The sequence below is a fragment of the Gymnoscopelus braueri genome (genome assembly GCF_963280865.1).
Source record: "Gymnoscopelus braueri genome assembly, chromosome: 9".
Taxonomy (NCBI): Eukaryota; Metazoa; Chordata; class Actinopteri; order Myctophiformes; family Myctophidae; genus Gymnoscopelus; species Gymnoscopelus braueri.
The window spans coordinates 30,050,683-30,078,111 of NC_137610.1; the positions used below are offsets into that span (position 1 = coordinate 30,050,683).

Below are 27,429 nucleotides of genomic sequence, written 5' to 3' on the forward strand. Positions count from 1 at the left end.
CCCACAAAAAAAGTAAAAGAAAAACAGTCAAACATCTCAAAAACGTTTTCATGCCTTTTGGTCATGCTTTATATATGTTGAAACACATGCATGTTCTCAGTATGTGACAAGTCATCATGGACAAGAGTATCATGAACTCGTTTATTAATATCCATTACTGCATGCACAGGAACAGCTAAGTTTTCACTTGGTTTGCATTAGTGTGTAGAGAGACTGAGAGCTGAGGTCGTAAAGGTTCAGTTACTCTGTGGTACAGGAGATAAATCATGGGGCTAATTGAGATGTTACGGTGATATCTCTATCCTTACACTTCAAAGTGATACAAGGCTAAATTACAGCTATGCTAGTACTCATTCTAAGAACAACAACATCTTTGACATGATGTTGAGTAAACGAAACCGTGAAGACTAGAGAAGCTCTTGGAAAGCTGAGAGTTTATAAAGATACAAGGAATAGCTGGGCAAAATTATGCCAAAATTTCAGGCGAAAGTAAAATTCCCATTTAATTTGTGAAGAAAAATTACCAACTGTATTATCTTTTAATCAATCCATCTAGTGCAAAAGAAACAATGTTCTTATCAAGTGTGTAATAACCTAACCATAACCTGAAGACAATGGGTCTGTTGTTCTATGCAATTTTATTGCATCCTACTGTATTACTGTAAAAAACTATGCTTACCTCAGGAAATCAGATTTTTCAAAGCAAAGATTATGTAATTTTTTATCTCCATTTTATTATTCTCTATTTCCTCCCTGCCTATCATTTTGTACCTTAAATGAATATAAACTCTTAACACCCACCCTAGTACTTTGGCACAGTCATCATAGTATTTCATGGAGTTTTTGACAAAGGAGAAGCCATTGACGTCACAGACGAACGAGTGTCCATTAGCTCTGAGAAGGTCAAAGCCACACACCGTTTGCTGCAGGAAGACAGAAAATAATGATATTTGCTAAATGTTAATCAATGCTTCATGATATTTGCTAAGTGTAAATCAATGCTTCATGAAAATAATAAAAAAGGTTATATCTACAGTCGGAGTTTGGTACCCTATTTTCAATACGACTTTTACTGGCTGAGCTTTTGATCTGTTCAAACAGTGCATGAATCATGTCATATGGCAAAGCTGATGAAGTTACCTTGAAGGCGAGGCAGACCTTGCGTGCTACCAGCTTCTCCATGGCTGTGAGCATGACGGGGTACCGGATCTCCTTCCCCTCGCTGTCCCGCTCAACCTTCCCATCCAGAGCCGGGGACTTCCGTGCCTCAGCATGGGCATAATCTGGACCCACCGTGTATACCTGGAGCCCAAAACAACCACCAGACACACACATTTAGAGGCCCCTCAATGTGGGATAAAAATTTGGGGCAGATCGGATTATTTGCTGATTTTTTTTGCAAAACGGGCCCCACCAGTCAATTGTAGCCGATCGGAATGGAATATGAAAAATCTGACTGGTTCTGACTGACTCCAAAGATAAATGTTTTTTGAGACGTTTGGTCAATTTCTGTAGGAGTAGTAGCTAAAAGTATTTTGAAGAAAACGGAAAATGGCGGAAAATCTTGTCAGGCGTAAATGGGATTGGCCTGTATGGGGAGTTGCATCATGAGTCATGAGTTTTTTTACTGAACAACCTACAGTTCAAGAGTTATATGCCAAAACGTGAAGCGGCCTGTTATAGAAAGACCATGAGGCTGATTTAAAAAATTGGGGGTGGAGGTTCTTCCTTGGCCTACTAGGAGTGTGCGTGCAAATTTCACTCCGATCGATTCTGTGGTTTTCGAGATTAAATGTTCGCAGACAGATAGACAAACAGACAGACTGACAGGGGCAAAAACAGTCTCCGGCCTTTGGCCGTTCGCCTTGGCAGCGAGAGACGATAAAAGACAAGCACTAAACAACTAGTAACTGAACACAGTACCTTGACGTCGGTACCATCTGTAGGCATGAACTCCTCGTAGATGTAGGATCCAGTCTTCCTCACGTTGCTCTCTGGAGAATAAACACTGCTACGACTTCCTATCTACAGCAGAGAGAGAAGAAAATATGGAGGGGGAGAGAGCGAGAGAGAAACATATTGTTTCTGTGCAGAAATGGGTTTGGGAAACCTTTCTAAAGAGCCTCAAACTGCTCCCTCCGGTAGAATACACAGTGTTAATTTAACAGTGTGTGTATTCATGTTTTTTTTAGGTAACCAATTATTTATCCCCCATTTAGTCATTATGCCAATTAATTCCTCCCACTGCTGCTGTATCCTATTGGCTCACCTGCCAGTGAGGAGCCCCCACCGGGAGGACATAGAGCCTTCGTCCCACTCCTCCCGTTCAATATTTAGGTGCCGCCCCAGTCCGTAGGAGTGTACAAATGGAAGAAAATGGAACATGACCTTTATGGTTTGGGAATATTACCTTCCTGAAGAGTCTCTGGCTGCCTCCTCCAGCTGAGGTAGGGTAGTAGATGTACACATTGTGGTCCTCAGCGCACACAGGTTTCTCCACAAATGGTTTGGGAAACACCACCCCATCCACCTCAACATGGTCCTCCCCTTCCACCAGACTACAGTCTGAGTGACAGCAGAGACAGCCAATCAGATAACACTTACGAGATGTTTTCTTCATCATCTGTCATTATACAGCATGATGCACCTGAATTCTATTTTTAATACATCCATGGTATTTACATACATTACTATCAACTGGAATAGTCACTTGCTTGTCTATTCACGCGTGTAATAGTCACTGGCTTATATTAGTTTTATTGTCATTAATACTTTTGTATGTATGTATTATTGAATGTTTTTGCTTTTATTTGTTGTTTTTATTCATTGTTTGTGGGAAACACGAAAGTAAGAATTTCATTATAGTCTGTACAAATGACAATAAAGAACCTTGACCTTGAAGTGGAATACAAGGGGCACACCACCAAGAAAATAAGGAAATCAGTACGATAGAAAAAGCACCCGTGTTTAGTCTGGTTATTTGGGATGACTTTAAGGAACACTGTCATTTTCCAAGCTTATCTCCATTTATGCATTACATTAATTGTGAGGCAGACAGTGTAGGAGAGACAGACAGTAGGAAAGCTAAGAGGAGACACAGAATAGAGTAGGGTCTTGCTAGTACTAGGCAATAAAGATGCATGGATCGGCTCTGATGTGACTCGAATATGCATGTGCACATAAATCCTCCTTCCACCATCCACACAAATGAATTATTTCTCCGATATACAGTTCCCCATCCGCTTGAACATAACTTATTAATCATTAATACAGAGTAGACACTAGACAGTACTGTGAGAAGCCCAAATTAAACATAAACGTCTACTGCAATAGCTACTAGTTACCCCACCGCAGCCATGAAGCTTACAGTGAAGCTGTCAAAGACGCACACCAAGTGTGTGTTTTTCTCCTCCAACCCGTCAGCTCTCCTACGCAGAACGACTGATTGTGGAGCTCCTGCTAGGTGAGATGTCGGATGTCGGGAGTAAATACAAAGCGGCTTGTTGACTCAAAGACTACTCAGGGGCTTGTTTTGTTAGCAGGCACATAAAAGCAGAGAGAAACTATACACAGGACCCCTCCAGCATTCATTTACCAGTTACTATTTAACTCTCCCCCTCCCCCTAACTCTCACCCTTTACTTCAAGAAAATACCAAGCCCCTTCTTTTCTGCCATCAACCATGTTATAGCACCTGTTGTAACTGTAGTCTACCAAACAAGTTCGGTGGGCTATTGGCTAAGGTCGGCGATCCCAGCTGCGGAGCGCTTGTCTATATGTCTTCAGTGAGTTGCAATTTCATTATTGGTGTGTCCAAATCAATAAATCTGAAAAGGCACACTGATTGGCTGTTTTGATGCTTATGTTGAAATATTTCAACTTGCGTGAAGATGAGGAAGTTGACTTTGTATGTAATTATGACCGTGTAGAAGAGACAGACAGTAGGACAATCTTAGAGGGAGTCAGTGTAGGAGAGACTGACAGTAGGAAAGCTGAGATGAAGACAGTGTAGAAGAGACAGACAGTAGGAAAGCTGAGAGGGAGACAGTGTAGAAGAGACAGACAGTAGGAAAGCTGAGAGGGACACAGTGTAGGAGAGAGACAGTAGGAGAGCTGTAAGGGAGACAGTGGAGGAGACAGACAGTAGGGAAGCTGGGAGCAAGACAGTGTAGGAGGGACAGATAGTAGGAAAGCTGAGCGGGAGACAGTGTAGGAGAGACTGACAGTAGGAAAGCTGAGAGGGAGACAGTGTAGGAGAGACAGACAGTAGGAAAGCTGAGATGAAGACAGTGTAGAAGAGACAGACAGTAGGAAAGCTGAGAGGGAGACAGTGTAGAAGAGACAGACAGTAGGAAAGCTGAGCGGGAGAATGTAGGAGAGAGACAGTAGGAAAGCTGGGAGGGACACAGTGTAGGAGAGAGACAGTAGGAGAGCTGTAAGGGAGACAGTGGAGGAGACAGACAGTAGGGAAGCTGGGAGCAAGACAGTGTAGGAGGGACAGATAGTAGGAAAGCTGAGCGGGAGACAGTGTAAGAGAGACTGACAGTAGGAAAGCTGAGAGGGAGACAGTGTAGGAGAGACTGACAGTAGGAAAGCTGAGAGGGAGACAGTGTAGGAGAGACTGACAGTAGGAAAGCTGAGAGGGAGACAGTGTAGGAGAGACAGATATTAGGAAAGCTGAGAGAGAGACAGATAGTAGGAAAGCTGAGAGCGAGACAGTGTAGTAGAGACAGACAGTAGGAAAGCTGTGAGGGAGACAGTGTAGGAGAGACAGATATTAGGAAAACTGAGAGAGAGACATATAGTAGGAAAGCTGAGAGAGAGACAGATAGTAGGAAAGCTGAGAGGGAGACAGTGTAGTAGAGACAGACAGTAGGAAATCTGAGAGGGAGACAGTGTAGGAGAGACAGATAGTAGGAAAGCTGAGAGGGAGACAGTGTAGGAGAGACAGACAGTAGGACAGCTGAGAGGGAGACAGTGTAGGAGAGACAGACAGTAGGAGAGTAGAACTGACCCTCAGGTCTATCAGGGTCTCTGTTCAAAATGCCGTAACGAGGTAGGTCAATGCCCTCTTCCTGCAGGATACGATACACTTCCCTCCTGACAGGAAAACACATGTACGTGTGCACACAAACAACACACACACACACACACACACACACACACACACACACACACACACACACACACACACACACACGTACGTCATAACAGGGAGGGGAATCCAGCATGTGTGTATGCAAGGCAAGTTTATTTGTACAGAACATTTCTGCAATAAGGCAAATTAAAAGGCTTTACACAAAACATTAAGCATAGACATTAAGACACAGAGCATTAAGTGCAAATTAAAGAAACACATTATAAAAACATTTATTGTATTAAAAAACACTTGAATACAATAAAAAAAAAATGTACAGGTATGAGTGCATAGCAGCATGCATCTGTGTGTGTGTGTGTGTGTGTGTGTGTGTGTGTGTGTGTGTGTGTGTGTGTGTGTGTGTGTGTGTGTGTGTGTGGGGGGTACGGTACCTGTCCTGTATGAAGTACTGCATGTTGAGGTCGTTGATGAGCAAAGGGTTTCTTAGTTTGACATACTCTGCAGCTTTATCCAGAGGAAACCCTGAAATACAACCATCTATGTTTGAATGTATAGTCAGTACTGTATCCATACACAGATACAATGTGGAGTAATCACAGTTGAACCTTTCTGAAAACACATCACAATGAAGTCTGGGTAACAAACACATTATGTGTGAGAGACACATGAGTGAAGAGCAAAACAATGCAAGAGAATAAGAATATGAATGAATACTTCTGATACGTTACGTATATATTTAGACACATTTATAGAACATGTTTAGAATCCCATTATATGGCCATCACATGTGAATGCATATTTTCATTTCACTCATGTTTGAGGTTTGCTGTATTAAACCACTCAGAGAATCCTCTTCAAGAAGTAACAGCTTAATGTTACGTAAGCCTAACTCACTGAACATCTGAACACATACTGTGAGTGTGTTTTATTTATTGTTTTATTGTTAATTAGAAAAAGGATTAGCTTTTGCCATGACAAAAGTGTGTGTGTGTGTGTGTGTGTGTGTGTGTGTGTGTGTGTGTGTGTGTGTGTGTGTGTGTGTGTGTGTGTGTGTGTGTGTGTGTGTGTGTGTGTGTGTGTTCTGATGCTACATTGTTTCAATGTTGTTCTATTGCTATTCTATTGTTGTTCTTCAGACCTTTGTCTGACTATAGATGTTGCTGTACCTTTGGAGTGAAAGGAGATGAGGCAGTGGCAGAGAGGCCAGTTCTCCACGGGTTCCTCCAGGATCACCTCCTCAGGGAAGATCACCACATCAATGTAGTCAAAGCGACACAGACGCTCCAGGATCTGAGTCATGGGTTTGGACTTGGACTTCTTCATCATGCAGCAGATTCCCACGACGATCTGACGCTCTCCCGGCTGCAGGACGGGAAGTCGTTAGACGTGGTTGCATGCATAGTTTTAGCATTTACAGTACACTGCATTTCTATTCCCACAGACAGTAGGATAGTAGAGAGGTAGACAGTCTAGGAGAGAGACAGTAGGATGGCTGAGAGGGAGATAGTGTACCGCAGTGTACTGCAGGAGAGACAGACAGTACGAAAGCTGAGAGAGAGATGGCTTAGAAGAGACAGACAGTAAAAAGGCTGAGAGGATCTGTGAGAGGGCTAGCCTCTGTCCAAGATTAGCTGCTTGGAGACGGACAGACAGATGGACAGAAAGACAGACTCACAGGAGTGAAAACATAATCCCTCGCCGGGGATAATAAAGCAACTGCTCTCTATTGTAATCCTACACTCTCCTCCTTGTACTGATGTGACAGTATGGACAGACCACTGAGACGTCTTTACATACAAGTATGTCACTATGGGACATGGTGATATGACTGTAGGTAATTTACAGCATGTATTTCTTGGTAAGTCTTTACCAGGAATTACACCTGAAAGTTTTTAATGACCATAGAAGTATCTAACTACTAGGTATTACCTGAACTAGTATGTACACTGTTCACAAACACAATAATGTCACCCAGGAAGTCTACTAGTATAACATTTAGTGTACGGTAATTCTGTAAATGAAATGGATTAAGATTATTCTTGCATAAAGAAGGTTCATGATATGGACTCCCACTATGGTGGCGGTCTGGAAGACATATTGTTATGTCATTAAGTGATCTATGAATAAAGCCTTGTTGACTGATATGTAGGCTATAGACTATTTGTCTATCGTGTGTCCAGCACCAGTAAGTGAAATCTCATTGTCCTCATTCCATATGTACAGTATGTATCATTGTATCAGAGAGAAAATACTTCCAGAAGCTCTTCCAGAACACAAGAGAAAGCTTATGAAGAGAGGACAAGAGAGGCACCTTGTTGAACAGAGAGAGAAATAAAGACAAAGAGTGTGTTAGAGAGACAGACGGATAATCTATCACTGTTGTATCAAACATAGAAACAACATCACATTATCTATTATCTATTACCTCCCACACAGCATCCTCCATTTATAGCTTTCAAATCTCCTAATTTCCAACAGACCTAAAACACCAATTCTTCTCTTCCCAGCTCCTAAACCTCAGTCTGGGAAAAAAACACGACATAAACAGACAAGAAACCCACCAAGAACCAAGTTCAAAGTCAGGTTGACATTCATTACCTGAATGAATGTCAGGCAATGCAGACAAATACAGACTTAACTATAAACCACCAGGTTAAGCCTTTTAAGATTCTATTTCAACTGTGAAAGACTGTAGTAGCTCTACAGAACCATATTAATGTATCATACATACCATCATACCAATAACTGTACTTCCCTCTGTTAGCCTGAGGATCTGAGTATCCCTACTGCAATCCTATCATTTTTAATAAATACCTATTGATATATCTGGCAATATCTTCCCTGTGATCTCTTTAGTGCCGAGACAAACCCTGAAGACGGCCTCAGTCTTTAAGTGTAACCTCAAACATGACTTCCTTATTGCACAGACACTGTGATCTAACCAGAGACTTTAGCAACTTTCCTCATTCCACGCCCGTTTTTCTCTTCCTCTAATCGTTCTTCACCCCCTTCAACTCTCTCGGTATGACTCTCATCTCTGTCTCTTCATTCCATCCAGTCAGATGATCAGCTGAACGTACTTCCTTGATCTAGTGATTCAGATTCAGGGGATCTGCTCTCCAACTCCTCCCCTCACCCCTCTTCACATTAATGGATCTTAAAAAGGTTAATAAACAACTTAAAACAATAAATAACATCAACAACAATGACCATAGAACCACCTAAAGAAATGTTGAATGTTCTCCAACTTTAAAATTCTGATCTGTAGGTCAGACAATATAGTTTGTTGTCATCTGAATTGTCCATCTATTTAAGAAGTCACAGCCTTGTGATTTCAGAAACTAAAGCAATTGCTATTTATTCATTTATTTTCAGCTCTTGTTTATTGTTTATTTGGATCCCCATTAGCTACTAGTAGCTACCCTTCCTGCGGTCTAGCTGGACGGCCGTAAAGGTAGAGAGGGAATTGTGAGGGAATCGTGAGGTCGCGGTTTGATCCCAAGTTAAGTGACCCTGAGCGAGACACTTAACCCGGAACTGCTCCCCGGGTGTTGTTAAAAAATAGTTAAATAGGTAAATATCCTAGTAAGTACAACAACTATTAAGCACATCATCAATAAACTATTCATTCAAATCTTGACCCTCACCGAGTAATCGTCGTCATCGTCATCCTCCACATAGTCGTCTTCTCGGAACACCTCGTTCTTCATGTTGTCCTCTATTGGTCCTGTGTGATGATGGTCCTCATCCTCACTGCCAATCACAAACCTTGGAAGGTCTCTCGGATTCCGCCCCCGTGTCCCTCCTCCTCCTGCGAGCGCCTCTGACATCACCAGGCTCTCGGGCACATGGCTGCTGCAGACTGGCTCCTCCCAACAAGTGGTACAGAGGAACGCAGACCAGACTCTAGTCTATGGTGGGACTCCGGGGACCACTGTGTCTGGCTTACTGACTGACTGGACGATGCTAGGCTGGCTGGTCGTGGTGGGTGGCGATGGAGAGTGTAATTAAGCTGGCTGATTCAGGCTGTGTTTGGTTACACTGCAGGGGGTAGACACTAGACACTTGAATGTGTGTGTGTGCGCTGAGGTAGCACAACATATGATAATGTCCTGAGAGGTAGAATAGCAACCACACACACACACACTCCCACTAGAGAGAGAGAGAGAGTGTGTTTGTTTTGAGGTAGTCAGTATCAGGGTAGGGTTTTTCTAGTCCTCCAGGCCAACATGGTCCAAGCAGAGAGGAGAATCAAAGCTAGGATCTGACTTGAAAGTATAGGCCCTGAAAGAGATTAAAAAAAGAAAAAAGCGTTTAATTCAGTTGATGAAAGGGGTAAAGTGATTGCAGGTGAGATGTCTTGTGTTTCTTATCTCCTGTGAAAACAAACAAGGAAGAGGACAGCTTTATATTAGTTAAAAACATATTCCAACTACAGGCCATAACATGGCCAGAATGTCACAGGTGGAGCCTTAGAAAAGTACTCAAAAGAGGAAGTAATCAATCAACGAGGGTCTGTGTCAGTGTTTCCCAAACACTGGGTCGGGACCCAAGTTTGGGTCAAGGACCAATTTTTATGGGACACAAGTAAATATCCATTCATTTCTGGTTTCTTACATTTTGTTTATAATTATTATTTTAACTCATTGAGTGCCATAATTATTAATATCTATTTCTGGCCATTACAATTTTTATTAAAATTTTAAATTTAGTGAAACAAAAGTGCTTAGGAAGCGAGATACAAATTTAAAATGAATTCAAAACAAATTTAATTTATAATTCCATAAATAAAAAAAGAAAATACACTTTTAATAAAGTAGTGAATATTGCAAATCTGCAAGCTCACAAAGGTTCGTATCGGGACCGGACGGGTTGAGAGCTTGTAGATAGGCTATTTTCACTAGTTTGGTTCCCGGGCCGAGGAGAGATTTCCCTTTTGGGTCTCAACCTGCCCCATATTTGCATACTGGGACCTGATTGGTGCCCCACAACTTTGGGGGCATCGAAATCCAATCACAACCAGTCTAAAGCAGTAGTACTGTATGATACTACTTTGAGATGAACTCAATTCAGAGAAATGAATGACTCCACAAGTTAATGTACTGATCACATGACCTACGACATTCTGCGTTTACGACCTCTGATGCAAATCATCTCTCCTGTTGGCTGACACTTTCCTCACTCACTCTGTCCTATCTCAGTGGTTTGCAAAATGAGAAACAGTTTGATTTCACTATTATTTCATAATATGCTTGAAGTTAGCCCAATGAGAGAATATTTAAAGGCATAGTATGTAACTTTTACCTGTATTTACAAAACAAAACAATAAAGAATCATTTCCCTCTATACCAGCAGTTCTCAGTCACTGGAGTAGTGTGGTGGTGTTTGCATGCAGAAACGCATTGCCCTCTTGCTGTATTTTGGTGTTTTCACTGTTTGTTTTGGTTGCCCAAAAACATCCCCAACTACCAAAACAAACAGTGAAAACAACAGAAAAGGCCAGAGGGCAATGTGTTTCTGCAGGTAAACACCACTGACCACACTATTCCAGTAGTTCATAACTGCTGGTATTAGTGGGAAATGATTGGAAAAATAAATATGTATTGTTTTGTTAACAAACGCAGGGCAAAGTTACATACAATGTCTTTAGGAATGACTATTCAGATCATAGGTTTCATACTCTTCACTATTATCTCCATTCATACAGTATAGACAATTATCTAATAGGTCAAATCTATTCCAACAATAAAAAAAAAGTTTTCAAATGGTGGTCTGCGGCCTAATACATACATCAATTTGGAGGTGTTAGACATGAAAGTATTTGTGAACCACTGTTCTGACTCCAGCTGATAAATCTTGACAAAAACACATTATAGAATATTTTATTTTGCTGTATAGCAAAACACAAATTGTCCTCCTTGCCAAAATACAAATTTAAGCTATATGATAGGCCTTACAGCAGCTGTAGACCCAAGCGTTGAACTGCAGAACATTTACTCAAAACATTTGAAGCCCAGTGTTTAAGGTAACAATCAGTGTTGTTGAATTTCTAAACTTTCTCACGATCTTGTGGCTCCCTTTCATATTGGAATATTATTGTTTTCGTGTTCCTCTGTGTCCATAATTACATCCTTTAACAATAAACTGGGTGTGTTTGGTTACACCTGAAAGGTGTGTGTGTGTGTGTGTGTGTGTGTGTGTGTGTGTGTGTGAGTGACTGTGCATTCGTGCGTGGCTGCTTGCGTGCTTGTGTATGTGTGTTATTACCCCTTACTTGTATTAGTCTATATTATGTGTGTTAATACCTTACTTGTATTAGCCTATATTATGTGTGTTATTACCTTACTTGTATTAGCCTATATATATATCTTGTGTACTATTTATGTTGGACAGCACAGTCATTACTTCTAGCCAACATTTGACTGCACACACACTTGTGAGCATGTGACAAATACAATTAAATCTTGAATATGGTCTGCTTCCACATAATACAGAAGCACATAGCCTAAGCATCACCATTAACAATGCTGTTCCCTCTCAGACCAGCCCAACAGCACACAGCAATACAGGGACTGAACAAACTGCAGCCAAAGCACAGGATAGACTCACTAGCACAGTCACATTAGTAGAACTGCACCTCTCAGATGCCCTCCCAGATCCTTAACCACATTAAATTTGACCACGTCCAAACACAACAACAGTATATTTAGCCTTGCTGGCAGTGGGGCTAAAGGGATGGCAATGTCAGACCATCCGTTCAATGCGTCCATCCAGCAATACTCGTCCTGACTCCTGAACAACATATTTTCATAACTATTGGCTGGATTGCCATGGAATTTGCTGTGATATGGCATAGCATGGCAGGGTGCTCTGAGGGAAGTTTTCTAAGTACACATGCAATATAGCCACATACTGTACATACAGTACACATATGAAAGCGAAAGAACATGGACGTGAAAGAGTATGGACAGTCTGACACATGTTGTACACAGACATGTCGCGCATGCGCAAGCAAAAGAACACGGATGTGAAAGAACACATGTGCAGTCTGAGTGACACACATTGACAGTAAGACGTATTGACACATACTCGAACTCCCACCTAGGTTTACACTGACATGTCTGATATATGCTGCTAAATGATGTCTAGCCTGCATGTGAGACTATATGCACGAAGCAAAGGTCAAAGGCTGTTACCATACCGTAGTGTTGTACCTGCTGCTATTTTAACTGCCTCATTCCATAGCCATTTCTTGTAACCATGCACCTTATGTATGTATGTATATTTTAGTCTACTCATGTCAGGAATATTTTGACTACCTGACCCGTATCTCTACTCGTCTACCCATCCCCAAAACTGCGAATGGATCCACTTACACCTGTAAACCTGTGATGTGACAATAAAGTAGTTGTACACAGACATGTCAAGCACAGCACACACACAAAGTAGTAAACACATAACACAGATGCATGCACAGACGCACACACAGCCTACAGTGCGTGCGTAACTGCGTATGCATATATACGCACTCAGTCAGGTTCTCTCTCACATCCTCATACGAACGAACACAGACACACATCTCTCCGTCACATACACGTGTATAGTATACACACACACAGACACACACACACAACCCCCCACCCCCACCACGCGCACACAAACAGAGTGTGTCAGCTCAGCAGTGTGTCCTGATCCTCAATCCAAACAGCTGACTTCAGAGGAAAGTCTCCAGAAAGAGACAGAAGCTCATATGACAGCTAACACAGTCCTATAAGCCAACAGCACAGTCCAAGCAGTCCTAGGATGCTGAAGCAGGGACGCAGGAGGGGGGGAAACCTCCGACATCTACACTTCATGGAGTACATTTTTTGTACCGAATGAAAGTAACAAAAAATAATTTAAAAAGTAACAAAGCCGGAAAAACATTTTCGCGCACACGCTTCCCCTGCTGTCACATACAGGAGAGTGTCTTTCATACACACACCATTAGTGCCTTTGACTCAACTCTCACGCCTGGCACTCCACCAGTGTTCCTGTCCCCAATCTAGGTCAAGGGCGCAGATTCGAGTTGAACATTAAGGGGGACTGAGACAACAACTCATGAGTTAATTTAAGCATGTCCTTCAGATGTGTTGATGGTCCAGCAGTGTGAGACATTGGAACATTTTGTAAATGATCAGATATCTCAAATAAAAAAACGAAAGAATGATGGCAAATTAAACTGAGCATTTCTCAAATTCAGTAGATCAAACTTACAGAATATATGAAAGCATCCAAGGTTTTTACTGTCCTCCATTTGTGTGTCCTCCAAGGAGATTCTGTACTACCCTTGTGGCTGTGCTTTTAATTTAATTATATGACATGTGCACATTTAATTATGTACACAGCATCGTGATTGGAGAAGAATTTGGGCCAGTTCCAGTTGTGGTTTCAGATGTTTCAATGTCATCAATTAATTACACACATGATCATAGTAATGATCAAGGAGGCCACCTTCAATGTGTGTTGCACATTTGGACCCTAGGGATTGCACTGTAGGTAATTGGTAACGGGGACATTAAAAAAAAGATAATGACATCTGATTAGCTAATGTTACAGGACACCTCCTGATTGGATGCATGACATTGACATTGCAAAAAAACGATGTTATCTCTAACAGTGTTTAGTGTTAGGATGCTTTGGCATCGGTTCAACAGAAGCTAAAGTTAGCTCATGTGGATCATGTTTGTAGCTAACCAGCCACCTGGAAAAGCAATCAGAAACACTTAGAAACTCTTTTTTTAATCACAATATTGTTTGTTTGCACATTAAACATGATACAGCAGAGGTTCATGAGGTGCTTCACAACTGCAAAACTCTGTGGCGGTGTTGCCAGATTTTGCGAGAGATATAAGCAACCAGGTCTATGAAAACAAGCCCGAAAGAAGCGACTAGGCCACATGAGCACAAACCTATATACAGTACATTGGCTATTTATAGCCAATGGCCGATCTACAAGCTCACAACACGTTACGATGTGACGTGTTGTGAGCTTGTAGATCTGCTATTTTCAAAAGAAAATCTTGAAAAAAGTGACAAATGTGGAATAGTTTTTTGAAATATCTTAAAGGGGAAGACCACCCATTTTCAATATTTAACTATGTCATTAATATAGCATAAAGGAGTTGTGTGGAAATAAGAAAAAAGTTCCCCCCTTTCTGTGTTGCGTTGAACTGGAGGATTGATTTTGGGTTTAACATTGCAAATTACACCGTGATGACTCATCATGGTGTAATTTGCAATGTTAAACCCAAAATCAATTTGGGTTTAACATTTAAAATTTTTAACATTTAAAATTTTTCTTATTTCCACACAACTCCTTTATGCTATATTAATGACATAGTTAAATATTGAAAATGGGTGGTCTTCCCCTTTAACTCTTTCAGTGCCAAGAGTATTTTCATAAAGTACTCCCAAACTGCCAGGAATTTGCGTTTTTTTTTATTTTGTAATTTTGTAATTTTTCATTCAAATAAATGATCTGATTGGGGTTTTAAACCCATAATACAGTTCTACCAGTAGAGAGCAACAAATCGACACATTGATGATCTCGCTGGCTCACTCGCCCCCTCCCAAACAGGCTCACGTCATATCCGGTCAGAACCGGATGTTGACATTTTCGATAATCGTTGATCGGGCTAAATTACAATGCGATACACGACTACGATGACTGATCGTCACCCAGACCAAAGAGAGTAGACGTGGACCTCTCCGTTCGCTTTTTATACCGTGTGAAAAACCGTGACTTTCCCTATTCTGGCCGAAAATCACCGGAGAAAAACAACGTGACCCGGAAATGAATTTTTTTTTTTACATCCGGCTCCGGGTGAGTCTGATGTAGTCAGGAAGCGAAAGTGATCATGAAAAATATACAGAATAGCGCGACCACAGTCAAAAGTAAAAACTCGGGATTTCTCGTGCTGGCACTGAGGGTACTCGGGAAAAACTCGGGATATGTCGGGCGTGGCACTGAGAGAGTTAACAGCACATATCTGGTACGTGGGTCCCTGGCACAAAATATTTTCAGATGGCAGTCTGCAGACAAATGTTAAATTGGGCGTCCTTGACATGAGAATGTTTGAGAACCACTGGTTTAAACAACATTAGGAAGCAAGCCCAAATAAGCAACTATACACTTTAGAAACAAGCCCAAAAAAACGCAAGCACCAATTTTTTACAAGAAACTTTACAAAGAAACAAGTCAAAGTCGCTTATGATAAGCAGACATGGCAACACTGCTCTGGGGCGGCTCAGTGTTTGAAACCTGAAGGGGGTCTTTCTATGTAGAGGTTGCATGTTCACCCGTCTGCTCCGGTTTCCTCCCGCACCAAAAGACATGCATGATGCATTAAACAGCTCTTCAACAGACGCAGATACTGTAGGCACTCGTTGATTATCGCTTTTAGTGTTGGTAGTGACGCCATTAGGAAATTAAGTGGTATTCAAACACATCTACAGATAAAGTGGATTCATTTTCTTGTAAAAAAAGATTACTCTTGGTATATTTTTTGAACGTTTTATCAATGCGTTTACTGCAAAACCACAACCACATAAATTACAGATAATCAAAAATATAATCAAATATTATAATATAATCAAAATTATTATAATAATAATTTTGATTAAATAGGCTATGTTAATAGTATTAACAAAACTTCTGTATTAGGCAATTGTTGAAAAGAAAACTATAACTAAAATGAAAACTACGGTATACAAGATAAATTGTACACCCATGCTTCTTCTTGCAACCGAATAATGTTTCTTCCTCTACAAGCCAAATACTGAACTCCAGTCCATGCAGTGTTTGAATGCCTGTGGTAAGGTGGCCACTCCCATTATGACATACAGTAGCGTGATACTGAATACCCTTATGCACCACTGGTATTAAATGAACAAGTTGGCTGGAGATCAGTTAACTAACGTTTCTGGTAAACACAGAACACACATGGCTAGGAGTGCATGACGACATGCAAAAACAGAATGATTCATTTCTCATACATATCATTATTAGTAATGCTGATTGTTAGCCACAATGTACAAAAATACAAATGCATTATTCTTTAGTCTTTATTGTTCTTTATTGTTCAGCAGCTCACTGTAGGTTAACTACTACATTATTACTGCCAATATTCTATTCGTACTGTTAATTGTGGAAACTTAAAATGATGAACAGTATATGACTAGCGCTGGGACAATAACTGCATTACCACAGTTATGTGATGCATATACTGCACCGCACAATATCAAGGGGTTGAAGTCATTACTGCAATTTTTTACTTTTATTTGCATTTATTTTTTGTAGATGAAGGTTTCATGAGTGCACTTCACATAGAAGTCACTTCAGACTAAGGGGAGGGGCTATGGGGGTCGGGTTTGTGTGTATCCAATAATTAATCAAGTTTCGGCTTGAGTACTTCTACAGATATTATTGAATTGAATATAGTACATACACAAGGCACATACATAAAAGACAGGGGGGTTAGCTAAAATAAATTCCATACCATCCCAGCCCTATACAGTATATGACTAGCGGTACGTACAACATTACACAGTCTCAGAAGGAAAGCTGAAAGTGCAGTCTTGCAGCAACACGGACACTTACTGACAACTTAGATCTCAACTCAGTCTCACATGTGGCCTCACGTAATCTTGGAACCTAGAATAGCCCTGTCCGGCACCCCCCCACAGTGAACATAAGAGAGAGAGTGTGTGTGTGTGTGTGTGTGTGTGTGTGTGTGTGTGTGTGTGTGTGTGTGTGTGTGTGTGTGTGTGTGTGTGTGTGTGTGTGTGTGTGTGTGTGTGTGTGTGTGTGTGTGTGTGTGTGTGACATAGGGTAGCCGGGGTTGAGGTGTCAGGTATCGTTTGCTGGGGATACAGTGACCCAGTGATAACTCATCAGCTTTGAGCCCTGCAGGTGTTGACAGGCCTCACTAAACCCAAAGGAAGCTCCTCTCTCGGTGCTGGGGGGGATCACCCAGTAACACCAACACTTATAAACAAACTCATAAATAAACAGTTATGAAACAACCCTGCCTGAGCCATTTCCATGCTTTCTAGAAGCTGGGGGATATTGTCCAGATCAATACAATAAACACTCTGACTTTTTACTCTCTACAGTAATGTATAACACAAATGTAACTGAAAGCTCACTGATGGTGCTCGGGTGGCGCAGTGGTAAAGTCACTGCCCACCACCACGTAGGTTGCGGGTTCGAAGCCACTGTGGTGCATCCGGCTTTGTCGAGCGTCTACGAACACAATTGGCCCGTGTTCAGGGGAGGGTAGCCGGGCGGGGAGGGTGACATTGGTCTGGGCGGCACCTGTCAGCGGGGAGTGTTGGGCGGGAGGAGTAGGACGATGGCTCTACGTCCTCCCGGTGGGGGCTCCTCACTGGCAGGTGAGTCAGTAGGATATGACAGCAGTGACAACACAGAAATGTGTGTGGGGAGGAATCAATTGGCGTAATGACTAAATTGTGAAGAAAAAGGGGTAAAAAATAATTGCCTACTCTAAGTAAAAAGAAGAAAAAAAGAAAGCTCACTGATACTTGAAGGACTGCTACAGAAAAAACTAATCTCTTGTATGTTTGTATCAGCTAAAATGTAGTACTATGAAAGAGCTGTCCAGGTTTTTAATAGGACTGACAGAAGTGAGTGAAACTTTTAGTGTGCTGTAGTGTCAGGGAGATCATCTTTCCGCTACACTATAATAAACCACAAGTATGAATGCTATCTCCACACCCCAATCTCAGTCTAGTTCAACATTTGTGTTTTTTGTTTATTTTAAAACCAGTACCAACGAGGCTTGGCTATTCTTTTGGGATGATTTACATTATGAGCCCATATTCTGACCTGAAAAAACTGACAACACATCCAAATATTTAATTCCCTTGTTGACTGTGCTATACGAATACATTTTCCTTGCCTTGTTGGGGATGGTTTTATTTTTAATACGCAATATGAAATAATTAAATAAAAAGAGCTATTTAATTTACTTCACAAAATAATGTATTTGTATTTCAAAACGACAAATACTTGAACAAACTCCTGAGTAAAAAGTTCAGCCATGGACTAATTTGAAAACGAGGATGCTGGAGCGCCAATAGCTGAATGGTTAAGGCGTGTACCACACAGGTTCTGATGACTGACAGCAAGTCCCTGGTTTGATTCCCGGGCCGGGAGGAGGGAGAGACCATTTGCTGCATGTCACTTCCCTACTCTCCTGCCTTGTTTCCTGTATAATCGCCACTGTACTATCAATAAAGGCAGAAAAGCCCCCGAAAATAACTTAAACAAAAAAAAGAAGATGAGAATGTGAAGTCAGGGGGCGTTACAATGTATGTTTTGGGGAACCATATGGATGAATGACTGGCCTATTATAATTTTCTGAATCTTCTCCCTCCGCTGACTTTGACCTCTTTATTGATAATAAAATATGTAAGTGTGTATGTAAGTGTTCTGGGCATGACGTTAAACTGCCCCGTTGTAACTACCATCATCAATGTAGTAGGTGCAGTGGATGCATTTGCAATTTCTGTGGACTATGTAGCTTGCATACAAGAAGGCACTTCTCACCGATGGACTCTACCAACAGCCGACGCTACCTGACGGCCCCTCCTTCCCGTGAACAGCTACCGGGAAGAGAGGCAATAGACCCGGCGGCCTTCCCGCGGTGGGTCCGTCTGCTGTCGGAATAGGAACGGGTGGACCTCCAGGCCCATGAGAACAACTACAGAGGGCGCTTTAACACCAAGCAGCAGTGCAAGACTAAGCAGTTTGTTTCCTCTGGTGATCCAGCCAAGGACATTATACCCACGGACTGGTTGTTGGAGGGTTTCGAACAACTTGGGATGCCCAAAGACGAGGCAGAAAGGCTGGCAAAGTATTGTGCCGTCTCTGCTGCCATATGTGGCGGAGCCGCCGCTACTTGGAGTGCTGAGTGACAAGCGTGTTGTATCATGAGGACATATCCATGAGTTTGTGAATGTAACCTTTACTGCGTCTAAAAAATATTTGTGTCCCTGTATGCTTTCCCTGTGTGTGGACATAAATAAATTGTTAAACTGTGTGTGTGTGTGTGTGTGTGTGTTCAATGCTGAACATGAAGAGATATTATAGTTTAATGATCACCATAGGCCTTGCACTACCGCTGCATGTGCTTGTATCCATGTCAGTACATGTATGTTGTATGTATGTGTAGTGTTGTCTCAGCACGCAAGAACTGAAGCCAATATTCTACTGTAGCGCTCATTATAAAAAAAGGTTTGGTGAAGAACATCAGCCTAAAATGTAAAATGAGCTGTACTTAAGAGCTGATCTGGAACAAAGAACAAGGACACACAAACAATCCACAAGCAACAAGGAGTTCCTTAACTGCCTGAAATAACATGAAAGGAGGCTGATTGAAAACATCCCCTCCCATGTCATCGGCCCTCAATGAGTCACCTCTGTCACAAATGCAAGCCAAACAGATCAACACGACAGCTCCTATAAAAGGCTTTTAACCTTTGAGTCCGTCTGCTGTAGGAAGTCTGCTGGTTGTATGACAGAGGTCATTAGCTCTTTTTCGCACTATCGCTGTGTCACTGATAAGATGGCAAAATAGAACTGCTGTGGAGCGCTGTGCAAATGATAAGCTATCCATTAGGGTGTATTGAAACAAGACAACAAGATGAAGTAACAAAAGTAAGGGACGCTGCAATATGAGGCGTTTGTGAATTAGATGCAATGTTTTTGGGGACTTTCGTATTGCCATTTGACAATAATGGTCATTAGTGTCGATGGGTGAAACAGCTTCCAGTCAAAACATACATATTAGTAACTAATATACTGTGGTTTATGAAAGGATATACAGTCAGTAAGGTTGTTATTATTCACTTCTTCTTCTGCCTTTAAAATGGACATTTTATAACAGATAGTTGGGTTGGTGAGTTTTTTTTTTTTTGCTGTTTACATTGAAAGCAAAAGCCATTAGGAGAGATAGATGGCAGTGCAAATAGGTTTTTTATTGACCATAAAGGTTCAGTGTCCCTTTGGTTCATTATGTTTACCGTCCTAATATGAAAACAGATGTATATAGGCAAGATATTGTGTGAAATGATTAAACAGTGTGGATGGATTCAATCATATCGTAATCCCTCTATGAAATTACAGATTACACAAGGTATGGAATATCTGGGGCTTTTCCTGTAAAGGGACTTAAATGGGGGACGGTGATCACAGTAGTTAGGCTGAGGCTCTGATGCAGCCTGACAGCGAGTCCCGGGTTAGATTCCCGAGCTCTCTCCCCATTTCCTGTCAATCTACACTGTTAAAATAAAGGCATGCCCCACCCCTCCCCCCCATTTATCTTTTTTTAAATCGGAAAACAAAAAGGACATAAATGGGAACTAAACCCTAGCACAACTTTGTGCCGATTTTGTGAGTCTGCCTCCATTACAGATGATCTTTATATGCTGAGCTCCTGGTCTGAAAAATAATTGTGGAAGTGACTTAAACCTGCATTCTATCTAAAGACCAGCAAGGGGCGACTCCACAGGCTGCAAAAAGAAGTCTATGAGAAAATGACAATTCAAGAATTATTAGCTCAGTAAAGATGTTCCTAAAGGGTTTATGTTCTCAATCACTAATTTCAAGTCTTCTTCAAAACAACATGATGTCCATTTTGTAAATGATAGTCCCATTTAGAGTAAAACAGACAAAGCAGGGTATGCTTAGGACATGGCTTCATTGTGATTGTCGCCCAGCTCCACCCTCTTGACCAAATATGGTCACTTCTGTCTTCAGAAGTTAATGATTCTGACTAGAGATGTGACCAATTACGGTTTTGCAGACTGATTATTTGACGTCAGTATCAAGAATAATATTGTAAAAGGTAGGGTAAGTGATATTTCTAGGTTAAAACAAAATGTTTTTGTTAAAAGGTTAAAGCACTATATGTTGATAGTAATCATTACTATACACGAATCCACAGACGCGCTGCCTGTAAGCAGCCATAGCTGCGGTGTCCGCACCGCGACACCGCGACACCGCAGCTATGGCTGCCTACAGGCAGCGCTTCTGTGGATTCGTCTATAGAGTGTTTGTTCAGTAGCAGCCTGGGTCTCTGCACCTCTCCAGCTCTTTATAAACAGAAAATACATTTTCAGGTGGGTGGCCAATCTTCAGCCAATCAGGAGAAAGTACCCATTTATCTGCTTCAATGTTATAGTGTTCCAATTTTGTCTAGTCATTTCTTTGTGTCATCATCACCTCCAAATTCACTTCAAACACTATCCTGAGTTCTTTCTCCTGATTGGCTGAAATTGGTATCCTGACCTGAAAATACATTTTCTGTTTAATCAAGAGCTGGAGGGACAGGGAGACCCTTGTTACTGAACAAACACTCTACACCAATGAGTACTATCAGAATATAAAGCAATTTAACACTTATTTTAACAAACAAATATCACTTACCCTACCTTTAACTGCCACCATCATTTTTGGAATTTGCTGCTAAGCCATGTTTCCAAGTCAAAGTTTAAAAAATGCAAGGCTTTATTTAAGTATAGTATACGTGTTTACTTGACCATTCCTAGACATGTCTGTTTATATAGTTATAATAATAATTTGCTGAAATGTCAGAGGAAGAGCGGAAAGCTCAGCTCACTTTAATAACGCAGAAATCCTGCATTCCTCCACGACTACATAGGGCCGCAAATGTTTTGCTATAAACCCCCAAATGTTTTAGTTATGGAGTTTGATCTGTCTGAACTATGGATAAGCTGTTTAAATGCTACTCGACTCTCTCTCCTCCTTAAGCTGTCATCGAAGACACTGGGGTTATGCCTTCATAAATAGGCCGTCACCTGCTGCACAGTGACTGTATACAGTCAGTGTTTTAGCCACCGAAATGCTAAAGTCACGGGTATAAATAACACATATACAACAGTGCAGATCAAGATCAAAATATAGAATGACAAGGAGCATTTATTGTGAAATGGTCTAAGGTCATTAGAATTGAATGGTCTGAAATCCTTATCTAACCGCCATGTAAGCAGTATGAGGAGCCATGAGTCCAAATCATTAACAAACCTGTTAATGATTAGATTCAATAATCCTTATAGGGTTGCAGAAGACACCCTATAGAGTAGGAATGCACGTACACCCTGATTCATACAATAGACTCAAGGAGATAACAGAATATTAGGCATCAGAGCTGTGGTACGGGCCCTAACCACTCGGCTATCAGGTGCCCCATAAACTTCACAGTTAATCAGAATATTTCATAAAAAGAAAATTAGTTGGCATTGATTCATTAATATATAAAAATATCAAAAACTGCTTCTTGATTATTCAAATAATTAAAATAAATAGATAGAATAAGAATAAGATAATCGATAGTTGCAGCCCAAAGAAATACAGAATATAGAATAGGAAGAATATAGCCTAAATGGGAGAATAAATTAGCAACCGGGATATACAAAATATATTGTCTTTACCATGTACCTCTAATATAAATGAAAATGTCTAGGGACTTTACATGGACTTGTCTGCCTTCTGTGACCATGGCCCTCTATTCCGGAATTTATTACAGCTGCCTACTCTAGGTGCTCCAAATGTAAAACATCAAGACAAAGATGATGTCAGTGTACTAAAATAATCTAGTAATTAGGAAGCCTATGACCTTGCCCTTGGTTGGTTGTTATTGTTTATGGTGTTGAAGATTATTCCACTGACAGCTGCTTTGTGTAAGAGCAACAGCTTATTGTCTTACTAATTGTACAGTAACTGTTACTTATCAAGTTAAAACACACTAAGTTGCACTCACTGTAAGACACTCTGGATAATCATGATATTTAACTAAATACTGAAAGTGTGTACAATGTTGGTGATCTATGCAAGAATGCCAGCTTTACTATTCAGTTCATTTTAAGCGACGCTGGATAGCTAAATGCGAGATGCAACTTCTACTACTATAGACAATAGACAAATGATGCTGACAGTACATTGCTCTGACATTATTTCCAATAATGTTGACAATACTTCGCCAGTATGTAACTAGGCAACAGGTGTACCTTTTACCCCACAGGGCCACAGTAGCCAAGTGCATATTTGTGCTAGAAGAATCTACTTTCACAAAGAACAGGGAATTTACAGTACAGGAATTTGAACTGGTCGCACTGGCTAAGACAACATGCACATCTCATAAGCCTCTAGCGAAAGGGAATGCAACACATTACAGACTTGAGGCCACAAATATATGGATACATACAGACACTGTCACGTGTCACTGAAGCTGCTGAGATCTTCTACCACACCCGCGCACACACACACACACACACACACACACACACACACACACACACACACACACAGTGTGTACAACATAGTGTACAGGTATATTGTCCTCTGTTGTTTAACCACTTAAACCCCAGCATCCTTATTATTTGTGGGGAAGGCTTTCGCAGAAAATAGCAGATCGCGTTGTGAGCTTGTCGATCGGCTATTTTCAGCGAAAGCTTTCTCCACAATAACAGAAAACATAAAAAGACACTAGGACAGAGCCCTGCTGAGGGACTCTGGTCAACCCTGGGGTGGTTAAGAAGTCTGTATGCCAGGTTACTGGCCTATTCTGATGAGAACCATGCAGGGTTCCCCAGGTCACAGCTGTTCAGACATTCTGACACCGCCTTAAAAGAGGAAACACTAACAGTAAGTAAAGCAATAAATCACCCTGCATGACTGTGACTGAGTGAACAGTGAAACGTGAGTCATGGAGAAGACGATGCGTATACCTCTGTCTGTCCACATAAAGAAGAGAACATGACAATGAGACAATGCTAATCCCCGTGCGTGCAGAATTGGCAAAAACAAAGTTACATTATAAAGTAATATCTCCTATAGATTCAGAACTAGAACATAATATGACAGCACAAGACAGGCACAACCATTGACCATTAACAGTGGTGTAAAGAAACCAAGTACATTTACTCAAGTACTGTACTTAAGTACAATTTTGAGGTATCTTTACTTTTTCCAATTTGCTGTACTTTCACTTCTACTCCAAACATCTCAGAGGCAAACATTGCACTTTTACTCCACTACAATTATTTGAAAACTTTAGTTACTAGTTACTTTGTAGATTTTGATAATTATTACAAAACATACATTAACCACTTCAGCCCTATATACATTTCGGCCATTTGAAAATGGCCGATCTAAGCTCTGTGAGCTTGAAGATCTGCTATTTTCAAAATATTTGTATACATTTTATGAATTTGAAAACTTGAAATGGGACATTCTGCACAATACTTAGTGTAGTACTTTCTACTTTTGTACTTTAAGTACATTTGTACATTTAGATACCAATACCTTTCACTCAAGTAAATTTTGAATTCCAGACTCTTGTAACAGAGCATTTCTATATTGCAGTATTGATACTTTGACTTAAGTACAAATTTGAGTAATTTTTCCCACCACTATAGCTGCTGACATGCAGGCACGACGCTTTGACCACTAGCTGGCTGGCTGACCATTCATTTACTGCGGAGACAAGCTGTACGTTTTATTATCACAGAATGAAACATTCTAGTTCTCTAACTCAGTTGGCATCATCAACAAAGCGTGAGTGTAGCAATCAAATGATGTATAAGCCACAACACTACAGATTGTTTAAGGAAGGCACATCCCAAAGTAGTAAAGTGTACGCCCCAGACCACACAAAGCTAACAAAACAATTAAAACATAAAATCTCGTCGGCCTATAACCTGTCAAAATATAATTCTTTCTGACACTGAAACCATCTTCCTTCATATCCTGAGGAAGTCAACTTTTAAGTCACTTTCAAGTGACACAACACAACCCCAGCAAGACGACAGTGAAAACTTAGAAAGTATGCTGAACTCACCGGCTGAATACGATCAGCTGTCAACTTCCTTATCGTTGTGCTTTGTTACTATACTGTGTCTGTGGGATGCAGCTCTGTGGCAGACTGACTGGCACACATGAGTACAACACACCAAAGTTGCTGCTGTCAAGTGCATCGTCACAAACAAAGACACGGCTTCCGGGTGCACGTTTCAAAATAAAATGTACACACAACGAATTACAAGTATGCTCGCCCCAAAACACGCTCACCGAGTCACCGCGGGTCTAATCCGGCGACATCGGAACGGTCACCTCTTTTTTTTACTCCTAAACGTAAATTACGTAACCTCAGTAAAACTATGCCTGAACCTAACCTTATTCCTAAACGTAACCTCAGTAAAATGAACACAAGAGTACAAGAACCTCCGGGGGCCGGGCGAGCGGTCCGCGAACAAAATAAATGAGGGCGAGTGTGTTTTGGGGCGAGTCTTCCCCGGTTACCAATACAACCACCTGTAGTAAAACATCTATATGTGAATAATGTTTTAAACCAAATGCAGTTTTAAAGTAGCTTTACGTATGACACCAAATTTAACACAATGCAATTATTTCGAAGATATAAGACGATCCAATTCCGCTGTGTTTCATTATTTGACGCAGAGCCAAAGTTCACGCCTGGCAGCAACGAGTTTCTCCCATGGTTTCTCCTTCCTCTTAGTCAGGGTGTTGAAAAGAACTTGGTGACCCCATTCAAATGGGTGACTACAGAGGTCGCTACCGCTATGGTTCCTTATTTTCAGAATGCATAAATAAAAGATTCACTGGAGGATTTGAGTGAACAAAAAAGTCGTGACCTTCCCGCAGTTCCCGGTGATGCAGTCAGTCAGTGTTTAGTCTCTTTTTTTTAGATCAATTCAGTCACATTAGATCAGCAGTGTCTTTGAGAAAGATAGTCAGGAAAATGCAATAATGGCATCCAAATATCTTTCCAGTACTGTACACTTCCTTCCTAAGTGTTCATGATCTACAAATTGTATTGTCCTGTAGACTGTTATGTCTACAACAGGGTTATACAGTATGTTATTACATCTATACATAGTTTTGAAAAATAGATCCAGTCATTTTACCTTTCATTCTAGCAGCATGTTTATGCAGCATGTTATCTTCCAATCAAAATTGATTGATTGATTGATTGATTGATTGATTGATTGATTGAAACTTAAAATTCAACTCAGTCAATCAATAAAGGCGGGAGCTTGTATACAAGCACCAACATACCTTCATTTTAATTTCCCACGCCCGTGAAACATTATGTGATACTGTACTGTATCTGTATAAGTCTTATGCACAATATACAATTTGTAAGCTCCCTCTTTTAAATTAAAACGAATAAATGAAAACAAGGATAATCTTGTGATTAAATATTGAGTTGTAGTTATAAAAGGAATAACAAATTAGGACAGTTCATGTTTTACAATTTTCATTGTTTGAATACATGTGTAATAATTATTAACTTACTTATGGTGATACATAACTAAATATTATGTACGTTTTTCTATATGTACAACAAATAATGGTAAACTGAACACAATCAACTTTATTATTGTGTTCAGTTAACCTTTGTTGTATTTATTTTGGAAGACACCATGAGTGATGGGGTAATGGGAGCCTCCCCTCATTAGCGTTTGAGTGAGGCACAGTTGGCTGTAGCACCATGGTTGATTATCTCATCGTCTGCAACTGCAACCAATCGGTCATTGACCTCTAGGACCTAGACTATATATGTCTATAGGGACAGGACAGCATAAAGTCAAGGATTTAATATCCCAGACTTAAACATGTTGAAATAATCTCTGGTACACTTGCATTTCATGTGAATCACAGTATGGATAATGGATAATCCTTTTTTTAACAGGTCGTTCAGTTAAGTCCTTGCGGTCTTGTTTACAATGAGAACCTGTGAGCAGTTAGGGGTTAAGAGTCTTGCTCAGGGACAGTTATCATTTCATCGACACATATGCTGACCTGGCCTGGATTCGAACCTGGGGCAACCAGGGCCTCTGGCTCCCTAGGCGGGCTCACTAACCACTCAGCTATGGTGACCCCTAGTAGGCCTATAACATTCAATATGAATGCTGAGGAAAACAAATCAACTATTTCTAAATGAATGAAGTTTTTGTGCATTCAACACTTGGTTGAAATAATCTGAAAGTCAAACACCATCTTATACTGTAACTGTACTGTAAGTCACAAAGTTCGGTGTAACAGGAAACAGCTGTTTAAAGTTCAGAAAGTGCTTTGTCGTTGCCACCTGGCGGTAAGATTGAAGTATTGCACTGTTTCAGAATTCTGCATATTTTTTCCTTCCCAAATGATACTCTCCAGGTTCAGGGTCGTTCCTTTTTACAGTCTATCGGTCGAGCCCTCCAGTGGCAATGTGGCATAAC

At 40.9% G+C, this 27,429-nt stretch overlaps 1 protein-coding gene across 3 annotated transcripts in view; it reads right to left on the bottom strand.

The window, feature by feature from the left end:
• Nucleotides 1-25,143, bottom strand: part of ppip5k1b (diphosphoinositol pentakisphosphate kinase 1b) — a 68,017-nt gene extending 42,874 nt beyond the window's left edge. For all 3 annotated transcript variants that reach the window (XM_080436759.1, XM_080436758.1, XM_080436757.1), the window contains exons 1-9: nt 25,023-25,143; nt 8,745-9,381; nt 6,264-6,459; nt 5,529-5,619; nt 5,014-5,099; nt 2,411-2,565; nt 1,924-2,025; nt 1,141-1,302; nt 802-923 (exon numbers count right to left, since the gene is read on the bottom strand). In XM_080436759.1, the coding sequence (XP_080292885.1) occupies nt 802-923; nt 1,141-1,302; nt 1,924-2,025; nt 2,411-2,565; nt 5,014-5,099; nt 5,529-5,619; nt 6,264-6,459; nt 8,745-8,927 (1,097 nt within the window). In that variant the 5' untranslated portion in view covers nt 8,928-9,381; nt 25,023-25,143. The remainder of the gene's footprint in view (nt 1-801; nt 924-1,140; nt 1,303-1,923; nt 2,026-2,410; nt 2,566-5,013; nt 5,100-5,528; nt 5,620-6,263; nt 6,460-8,744; nt 9,382-25,022) is intronic.
• Between the last annotated feature and the right edge of the window lie 2,286 nt (nt 25,144-27,429).